Genomic DNA, 9,158 nt, shown 5'->3' with positions numbered 1-9,158 from the left:
TTTTGGACACTTTTGTCCACTTTTGTCCACCCTTATTTTTGGACACTTTTGGACACTTTTGGACAGGGGTGGACAAAAGTGTCCAAAAATGAAATGCCCACCCTGCCGATGGACGACTTACTCGTAAGAGTCACACCGTTTTAATCTTACCCTAATATCACTCACATCGGGTGAGAACTAATATTCGACATTTTCTGACACAAACGGCTCAAATTTCAGTCATATTCATATTGACATATTGATGTATGTCATGCTTTTATCAAATGTTTGTCTGTGCAAATAAATGTTTAAAGAAAAATATTGACCGAGGGTTGTCTAGCTTTAGAATTTTTTGATCTTTCAATGCAAGTTCAGACAAGAAATTATGTCGTCTAGGCGCGATAATGAAAGACGCAAGAAATATTACAGAGCATAAGAACACAAAGTGGCAATTTTCGACACAACCTTTGTGTAAAAGCGCAAAAATCGCGTGAAGCCATAAGATATGGAGACTCTAATAGAGCGAGTCAATCAGAGAGTCAGACATTGGTCGAGTGGCACGGCATGGGTCGGTTCTAGACGATGACCAATCAGCATGAGGCTCTTTGTTGACTGACCAGGTGATTTGAGCGTAAACAGCCGTACATTGAGCTAAAACATGGAGTACTCCATGGCTAAGGCCATAAATGGTTTTGGAGACCGAAGTTGTTGTTCAGACTGACATCAAAGATGCGTTAGGCGAGGTGTATGCTGGAAGATAGGAGGAAACAATTAGGTTGCATAAAGTAAGATCCTTCCGTGGAGTTGGTCAGGACACCCCCTGAGGCGTTAGCTGCTAAAAATACATACGGACGGCTTATTGAGGAGGAAAAAGAGCGGAGATTTAAAAATTGAGAATTAGTCAAAACTCCGTCTTACGAATGCACATAACAAGGGATCACCTGAAATCTGTGAGGAATGGCAAAGAAAACTGAAATACAGGGACAAGTTTTTTGCTTTCCTGTCTTACATAATGCCAGATGTGATCACAAATCCGTTTGGATCTGATAATGAAGATAATGAATCATGAATGACAATCAATGAAGATTTTAATTCCTTGCTAACTTACATGTCTGGAGAAAAAGACAAATTGAAGCCCTCATCTTTTTTTATCCAGATTAACTATGGCTTTTGGCTTCGTCAAGTAGAGGAGTGACTTCATGTCGATAAAGATATATTTAAGCACGTGTTCGTAACATTCTTATTATCATTCTTTTATTTGCTCATTCCGAATATTTTCTATAATCTTGACTAAATCTTGACATATGAAGAACAGTTGCCCTTACTAATATGTGATTTAGTGAAAGGTACCCTTGGTAGTCATCTCGGTTCCCAATTAATCCTGGCATTCAAAAGTAAAACTAACCCCACATTCAAAATATTTCAAAACGAATCTAAAATATTAAATCCTGTATAAGTGATTGATCTGATAACTGTTGGCTTAAGTGTTTACTACTAATCCCTGGTCAAACACTTCAATAAGTGTCCCTGGGGGGCTTCATGCCATCAAACAACGTGGAGCAGTATGGTTCTCTGGATAGCCCTACGGTTGGAACACCCCTGGGATCTTAAGCCAATCCTCTGTTGTCACTGCATGTGAGCAACCCCTCCGTAAAACTAGAGACTAACCAACTTTGATCATTGAACAATATTTTCAATTTCAAACATGAGGTGAAATTCTTTGTGAGTGGTAGCGAAAACATCACTATGAAAAAAAAATCATTTAAACGAATTTTCACGGTTTTATTGTAAAAAGAGCACATTTAAGGGAACCATCTAGACATGTTCAAGGTTGGCGGTAGAAACCATCTCAGCGGGTTTCACATTCTGTAGAATCGAATTCTGCTTGAAGGCAAAGGCAAATCCGATTTCTTCAGTCTGTCCCGCCAAACGCTTCTGAGTGTCTTCGTGAAGCTGGTTCTTGATGAGGTCTACCACCGATTTGGCGTGTTGAGAGGCAACATGGGCGTAACGTAGGACCACGCTCTGAAAATGACGCTTAGAATGAAGATGGATTTCTCGTGTCATTGTTTCAGATGCTCGTCTATCAATTGTTTATACTTGGAACTTGCTGTCCAAAGGCAGAAATATGTCTTGTGGGAAAATGATTTGACTTCTGCTGTTGATTTTTTTTTTTGTGATTATACCACCACAGCATTAAAAGTAATACCAATGAAAAACCTGCTTCTGATACTCTGCTTTGTACGCAGCAACTTTAAGCTTTTCCTGAATCAATAACTGGTTATTCAATTAAGCTAATTAAGTTTACCGTTAGCTTTAAAGAACTTTAAGCTTTGGATTTCTTCTGTTGCTGATGGTGTGACATCTCAGTTTCTCATTTTGATGCTCACAGACGCAAAATTTCAACTCAACTCATGCCCCTTTGGGCTCCTATTAAATCAGCGGCTTTGCAAAAGGTCGAGCAAGTCCAAAGATGTTTTACTGAAAACATTGAAGGTATGAGAGAGCTCTCGAATTGCTTTGCTTGTCTCTTTGGCCTTGAAACTGACTCTTTTTCATTTCTGCTTTCATTTGCTTCTTAAGTATGCTTCTCGTGGCCTGTAGAATTTAAGAATTGATGTCAAAGTTCAGCTTTTCATGTCTTTCTTTTGGCGACAGCCTTTGATTTTGAACTTTGAAACCAATTTTAACGCCAAGAAAGTTCTGACATCTGCTAAAGCAACATTTTTAGAAGACCAAATAAGCAAAAAGAGCAAAATAAAAGTGCAAATAAAGGGGAAAAGTGCAAATGTGTACAAAGAAAAGGTGGCCTTTATAGACAAAAAAAATTTGCACGTAATATGCCCGTCCCTATTCATGACCTTTGTCCCAACCCGGGTTTTAGTGGCAATTCGAGTGACGGTAAAGGATTAATGTGGCTTTTGAGGCTCCGTGACTCCAGGATAATTTTTTCCATCAATAAAGTCTTCCTCCTTTTCCCTTTCTCGAGCTCCTTCATTGTTTCATTTACTTCCCTCTAATGTTTGTAGGAAATATGTAAACGTTGATCCTATATCATCTTTTAAGTCAGGCTTGGACAAGTTTTTGATTAGCATTCCTGATCACCACCCTATTTCAAAGGTTTACCCAAATCTACCAACTCAAATTCGTTTCTAGCCCAAATATCACATAAAGTTAGGGAGAGAGTAATCGAATGGAAAAATCGTAATATTTCTTTTTTCTTTTAAAAGAGTCGTATGTTGGGGAGTACCGGTTTAAACGAGTCCGTGACTAACCAAATCATCTTAAAGTGAACAACGCACCTTGTCGATGAGAAGCTGTCCAGCCAAGTGCAATGTGCAGATTTCGCGGTAAGGATTGACGCCAAATACAATTTTCCCCGCCATCACTTGCTCCTCTTGCCAAGTGGGATCCACGCACACGATTTTCTCGGCGTTTGAGCCGGATTTTTGTCGATTGAAAAACGCAAACGTGGATAAAACAGGGTAGTGGTGGATGGCCAAAGCCACGGGGTCACGTTCAGAGACTGGATGGATCTGCAATCAAACAATAACCAAGGACATTGGCTTAAGGCTCTGACCAACGGGAGTTGCAGGGCGGATAAGCAGTATTGTGTGCGATTTTGAATTCCTATATTCGAGTCACACCCGAGGCCAAGTAGTGATAACAATAATGTCCTCATTCTGGTTTTTTTGTCGGATCAAATTGGGTGCTCAGATCGTATAAGCAAAGCAATATTGATTCATCAATATCTGCACTTTATACAAACGGGACCTCTGAAAAATCGTTCTACCACACGCCCTGGGAAAATGTGTTGAGAATACTTCAAATGGGAAGAGAATCTGGGACCTTCCTTTAAATTCGAGTGAAATTTTTTTAGTCTGAACCAGCACCACTACATCGTCAGTGAGAGGCAACAAGAAGTTGCATGCATTGATCTCAATCTTGACCGGCAAGTTTTCTAACGATTTAATAAATGTTGACAATATTCGTTCAGAGAAAGAAGGGTAAACAAGAATTGCCAGACAAGTTAATTTGGTAATGTTAGAAAACGATCGTTCTATTATTGACTGGAATTGATAGAAGTGAAAGAGATTTTAGTCCCATCGAACGTTATTACTAAGGTTCTCAAAATTATGCATAAAAAGGACCTCAATATGCAAACAAAGATGCAAAAAACAAGCCCAGGATGCAAATAAGGATGCATATAAACTTCAAAGATGCTTTATATTGTTATGGCATACTAAGGTATTTTAAGCAATTTGTTAAGCTGGACACACATTTCCTAATAACATGCTCTGATTCCACTCTGAATACAACTGCTTTGACTTGTCCTCCCCCCCCCTCCCCAAGTCATCACTAGCCAAAAGGAGCACTTAAAGTTTGGATGGCTGATGTTAGGGTGTCGGAGATACAGGTACTGAGATCACTGCATGGAAGGTGAATTCAAGTCTCTCCCGGAGTTCACCGGTTTTTACATCAAAGGAAACCTACTTGTTATTATTAGAAATCGACTTCAGCCAATGCCATACTTTGAAAGTGCTCAGTGGGTTTTCGTTTGATAGACTATGTTCATTCAACATTTTCCAGTACGTTGTACAATCGTCTGTGTCCTAGGAAAGAGATGGCAGGTGGGACCTTGAATCGTCAAGTGCAGACATACGTCAAGCGTGCCAATTTCTCATCAAAATAGCGAAAATACAAATTTTCGGCCTAAAGAAAATCAGTCAAAAGAGGCCTTGAATGCATAAAAAATGTGAAAATTTGCGTAAGTTTGAGAACACTAGTTATTACCATCCATCACTCATTTGGACTCACCGTCACCTGGTCGCCCTGGAGCGTGACTTCCGGCCGTTTAAAGTGAGCTAATGCGGCTAGAGCCGCCACAGACGCGGCATCAGCCACGCCTCCAGCCGCTGCCGACAAGATATTGACATCCAAGCGGATTTGCCACACCTTCTCCTCCGCCACAATACACAGCGATTCCAAATCGAGACATCTGGACTCTTTCAGACAACGCTCGAGCAGTCGCGTGACTTCCACGGCTTCGTCACCGCCCGCAGTTCCGGCAGCATCGGCAAAACGGGCGGCCGCACTCCCGCAATAAGTCACGAAAATGTTGAGCATGCCCTCAATGGGCCGAGACACAGCTGGTTCGGCGATGGAAGCCGAAGCTTGCGCGTAAACCAATGAGGCGTGGTCGGATTGGGTCTCGCCTACGCTCACCAAGGCCGTGCCTTCGACCCGCCCAAAATGCAGCTCCAGTGGGCGTCGCTGGGGCGTGCTTCGTCCATCCAAACGCTTGGACTCTTCTAGTGCATCCAGCAAGAACTGACGTTCCAAATTCGATAACGGAACATCCCTCATGATCACTCGTAATCACTCGTAATCCGGGCTAAAAAGTTTTCGTTCCCGATAAACCGACCGTTTTTTTTGATTTTTTGATTGATCTTATTGTTGACATGTGCTTTGTTTGTTTGTTGATCAACAAACCCAGGCGTGACGTCATGAAAAACGCGCTAAATTTAAATCTTGAAGTTTCTTGCCTTTTCCACCGAGATGAACCGGACACTTCATAACTTGGCGAGGAAAGAACTAGTTAAAACTCGGAAGTCATGGCTGACAATTCATTATTGATTATAAGATCCAAGGATATGGTACACAATAGTGCTGGAGGTATGCTTGAGAGAGCGTACACCTAAATGAGAAAGCACTTTTCGCCCTGAATGAATCCCCTCAACTATGCGAAGTATGTCTCACCGCACAGGTGTTCCCTCTCCCAAGTGCATTGGTGTGATGGAGGAGCCTTCACGTTCTAGCATATACTGAAAAAAATCTCAGTTGTCTTTCAATCAAGCTCTGGCCCTGTTTTCTTTTGTGATGAGTCGATGTTTTGGTGAAAAATTAGCATGACTGACGATCGAAATTGCCCAAATTCATCGGACTCGTTGATTTCGAAGCTCCAATGGAGTACGACTACTTACTCAAATTCCTCATTTTGGGCAATTCTGGCGTGGGCAAGACGAGCTTCTTGTGCCAATATGTGGACGGACAATTCTGTGAGCGATACATAAGCACAGTGGGAGTGGACTTTAGAGAAAAGAGACTGACCTTCCAGCCTTTGGATGGTGGAAGAACGCAAAGAATCAACCTCCAGGTGATTCATTTTTTCCTCAATTTTTTCTTGGGTAGCGAACAAATATTGACGCTAATCTTTCTAATTTTCGAGTTATGGGACACAGCAGGGCAGGAAAGATTCCGCAGCCTTACCACTGCTTTCTTCAGAGACGCAATGGGGTTTATTTTAATGTTCGATTTAACTAATGAACAAAGGTGAGAACACGTGCGTTTACCATCCACCATCATATTTTCATGGATTCGCTTCATTTAGTTTCATAGACGTGTCCAATTGGATGGTGCAACTCCAAACGCATGCGTACACGGAAACGCCGGATATTATTCTCTGTGGGAACAAACTAGATCTGGAGGACCAACGCGCTGTAAGCAAACGGAACGCCTTGGACCTGGCCGAAAGGTACACTTAGTTCTCGTCGCATCAAAGGATTTCAATGACATTTTCTATTCCCTGTGTTCCAAGATATGGTCTCATCTACTTCGAAACATCGGCCCTGACTTCCGTGGGCCTCGCCAATAGCGTCCGACGACTTGTTCAAATGGTCATGAAACGAATGGAGACTTCCGTCGAAACTGAATTTCCTGTTTTCAAGTGGGTCATGCTTATGGTTAAATGGCCCAGTTCCCTGCCATGCAGGTCTCCAATCGAAAACCAAAGAAACTGAGATTAATGTTCCTCTTACCCATAGGAAACGTGTGGAGTCCATTCAAATGGCAGTGCCAAATAGACCGGATTTCGATTATCAGGACGATTTTGATTACGATGAGGAAGACGAACAAAAGTCACGATGTCATTACTGCTGATCATGAATAAATGACCCATGCAAATTAGTTGTTACAATATAAGATCCTGGCACACATTGCATGATCTCTGGATTCGAAGGATGCTTTGTGTTTCTTTGTTTTTTAATTACCCAAGACAGACGGTGAAAAAAGTACACACATTGGGCTTGGGTCGGTATTTTTAAAGTCATACGGATGAGTCTGAGTATATTGAAGTTAATATGAAGGTAAGGCATTTTAAAGAGGTTTGGGGCAGTCCAAGAGGTCCGAATTCGTTCCAACAAGTCAAAGAAGATATTGACTTCAGACATAAAGGCAAAAAAGGCGCTTAAACGATGCCCGAGTGTGGGTTAGCAGCTTTTTCAAAGGTCAGCCTTGTAGCTCACAGCCGCCTCTAGCCTGAAACGCAGATGCACAAGGTTATTGCACCTTTTTTCCATTCATTACAAAAAATTACAGGTAAACTCACTTGTGAATTCCTGTTGAAAACGATCTCAATTTGACGACCTCACAATTGGAAATGAGACAGGCATCACTCTCACTCCAAGCCGTCGGCACATCAACGTCCCTAAAGACGTATATATTATTCGCACTATTCCTAATCCCCCAGTTTACAATTATGGAATTGTGGAGAGTGGAATGATACTTTTTTAACTAGTGATACTTTGTCCTCTTTGAGCGAATAAACAAATGTCTTACTTTGTTTGATTGAAATGCAATAAAGATTTAATCATAACTTACAATTCATTCCTATGATGTGTTGTGATGAAGAGGAGTCATTTTCTTTTGACATAAAATATTGCTTAAAATTTAAAAAAAGGTCTTGTACGAGTTCCATAAACAAATTATTTAGGGCTCAAATTTTAGAGGTGAGTTCACAACAGTTTTGACATTAAAAATGGATGGTTAAAGGAAAAAGTATAGGTTGATTGAACAAATTCCCAAACTGATTGCATTCTTGAGCCGTTCAGGCACTTCATGAATTGATGTTCTATAAACCCTTTTCGGCTGCAGTTTTCAAACAAAGGACAAGCATTGTAATCGAGATAGACCTTTTATAGTATATCGTAATGTTTTCGAGTGACAGCTTAATCAATGCTACATTTTTGTCAATTTTTGGACGATCTGAACACATTCTTTTGCTTTTGAGGCTTGAGGGGAAAATAAATCAATTGGATTTTGTAAATTAATTATGAGCCTTATATATTAAAAAATATCTTTTCAATATTTACCTACGTTTAGTTAAAAATGGAAAAAATGTGCTTTCTGTTGATACGACCTTCCAAACAGATTGAAATATTAGCGTGGCACATTTACAAGTATACTTACTTCTTGGTATAAATGAGCACATCAAACGAGCATAAGCAATCCAGTAAGGGCAGAAACGTGACACTGGCCGTGATTTGGCGGATCACATCCCGAATCTCAGCCTTGATCTTCTTCTCATCCTTGTTGGATGTCTCGACAAACTGATTCTCTTTGCCCCCATCTTCGGTTTCATACTCGATCTTGAACTCCCATCGTTCCAGGATCTCTTTGGTTTCCACACTCCCCAGAACCAGCACCAATTTCAAGATCTTTCGCTCCTCCAACCAACCCTGAGAACCCCAAAATCATGGACGTGAAAACCGTGGCCAGGTTTTGAACATTACCTGTGACACACCTCAATCTTGGTCAAAAGCTCCTTCAAGAACTCATTGACCTTGTCGTCCGTGGACACCAACAAAGTTAGGCCGTACTCCTGTTTGCGGGTGAAAGACTCTAAAGAACAACACAAGAGATCAGATCATCAACCTCAAGACAATCCCTTTCTCAATGATGATTACGGACCTGGCGGGTAAATGCCTCGTTGATACAAGATGGAGTTGATGCCGTAGTTGAAGAACTGCGTGACCAATTGGGCCGAGCCTTTCAAGGTGACAGCCGAGCGGGTTAGTTGTGAATTGGCCGTGGCAGACATGATCACGGCTCAGTAAGTACTTCAAGGTATTGATGGGGTGGTCCGTTCTCTTTCTTTGGTGTTGTTCTTGGCCGCAGCAAATTTGAAACCCCCAAGTTGGTTTACCGCAACATGAAGGACTTGACGTAACGTAACCTAGGCTTCATTGCCTTGGATTAGAGAGAAGTCGAGAGATGTGGACTGCAAACGGAAGCCAAAATTTTTTATATTCTAAACTGTTCATCCTGTTCATCTTATTCCAAATAAGCATTTCGTACGTACGACCATAAGTTCTCGATGAATAGATGAATTTGGTCAAATT

General features: G+C 41.3%; 3 protein-coding genes across 4 annotated transcripts; 1 reads left to right on the top strand and 2 right to left on the bottom strand.

Annotated features, from left to right (window-relative positions):
• Nucleotides 1-1,747: 1,747 nt before the first annotated feature.
• Nucleotides 1,748-5,468, bottom strand: LOC131893249 (exosome complex component RRP45-like). Its single transcript, XM_059243228.1, has 3 exons — nucleotides 4,798-5,468; nucleotides 3,282-3,515; nucleotides 1,748-2,004 (listed from the first exon to the last, which is right to left on the bottom strand). Exons 1-3 carry the CDS (start codon nucleotides 5,344-5,346, stop codon nucleotides 1,795-1,797), a joined length of 993 nt encoding a protein of 330 aa, XP_059099211.1. The 5' UTR covers nucleotides 5,347-5,468; the 3' UTR covers nucleotides 1,748-1,794.
• Nucleotides 5,469-5,626: 158 nt separating this feature from the next.
• On the top strand, nucleotides 5,627-6,972 carry LOC131893253 (ras-related protein Rab-27A-like). 2 transcript variants are annotated; one of them, XM_059243233.1, is made up of 5 exons: nucleotides 5,627-6,136; nucleotides 6,209-6,312; nucleotides 6,371-6,514; nucleotides 6,578-6,706; nucleotides 6,804-6,972. In XM_059243233.1, exons 1-5 carry the CDS (start codon nucleotides 5,945-5,947, stop codon nucleotides 6,916-6,918), a joined length of 684 nt encoding a protein of 227 aa, XP_059099216.1. In that variant the 5' UTR covers nucleotides 5,627-5,944; the 3' UTR covers nucleotides 6,919-6,972. The 2 variants fall into 2 exon arrangements, with proteins under 2 accessions (XP_059099216.1, XP_059099214.1); XM_059243231.1 differs by having other exon boundaries at nucleotides 5,627-6,312.
• Nucleotides 6,973-7,064: 92 nt separating this feature from the next.
• On the bottom strand, nucleotides 7,065-8,973 carry LOC131893254 (mitotic spindle assembly checkpoint protein MAD2A-like). The gene is made up of 5 exons (XM_059243234.1): nucleotides 8,728-8,973; nucleotides 8,561-8,658; nucleotides 8,227-8,495; nucleotides 7,367-7,465; nucleotides 7,065-7,296 (listed from the first exon to the last, which is right to left on the bottom strand). Exons 1-5 carry the CDS (start codon nucleotides 8,855-8,857, stop codon nucleotides 7,260-7,262), a joined length of 633 nt encoding a protein of 210 aa, XP_059099217.1. The 5' UTR covers nucleotides 8,858-8,973; the 3' UTR covers nucleotides 7,065-7,259.
• Nucleotides 8,974-9,158: the final 185 nt, after the last annotated feature.

The sequence above is a fragment of the Tigriopus californicus genome, chromosome 2 (assembly GCF_007210705.1).
Source record: "Tigriopus californicus strain San Diego chromosome 2, Tcal_SD_v2.1, whole genome shotgun sequence".
Lineage (NCBI taxonomy): Eukaryota > Metazoa > Arthropoda > Copepoda > Harpacticoida > Harpacticidae > Tigriopus > Tigriopus californicus.
Note: the sequence above shows the minus strand (reverse complement) of the source record. Positions and strands in the feature narration are given on the sequence as shown.

Excerpts from the sequence above, each read along its gene's own strand:
- LOC131893254 (XM_059243234.1), bottom strand. The coding sequence starts at position 8,857 with ATGTCTGCCACGGCCAATTCACAACTAACCCGCTCGGCTGTCACCTTG. Across the intron at positions 7,466-8,226 it reads GTGCTCATTTATACCAAGAA|GGACGTTGATGTGCCGACGG; the intron begins GTAAGTATACTT and ends ATACGTCTTTAG. Across the intron at positions 7,297-7,366 it reads TTTTCAACAGGAATTCACAA|GCTAGAGGCGGCTGTGAGCT; the intron begins GTGAGTTTACCT and ends TCTGCGTTTCAG.
- LOC131893249 (XM_059243228.1), bottom strand. The coding sequence starts at position 5,346 with ATGAGGGATGTTCCGTTATCGAATTTGGAACGTCAGTTCTTGCTGGAT. Across the intron at positions 3,516-4,797 it reads TCCAGGGCGACCAGGTGACG|ATCCATCCAGTCTCTGAACG; the intron begins GTGAGTCCAAAT and ends GTTTGATTGCAG. Across the intron at positions 2,005-3,281 it reads GACAGCTTCTCATCGACAAG|AGCGTGGTCCTACGTTACGC; the intron begins GTGCGTTGTTCA and ends CGTCATTTTCAG.
- LOC131893253 (XM_059243231.1), top strand. The coding sequence starts at position 5,945 with ATGGAGTACGACTACTTACTCAAATTCCTCATTTTGGGCAATTCTGGC. Across the intron at positions 6,515-6,577 it reads GCCTTGGACCTGGCCGAAAG|ATATGGTCTCATCTACTTCG; the intron begins GTACACTTAGTT and ends CTGTGTTCCAAG. Across the intron at positions 6,707-6,803 it reads ACTGAATTTCCTGTTTTCAA|GAAACGTGTGGAGTCCATTC; the intron begins GTGGGTCATGCT and ends TCTTACCCATAG.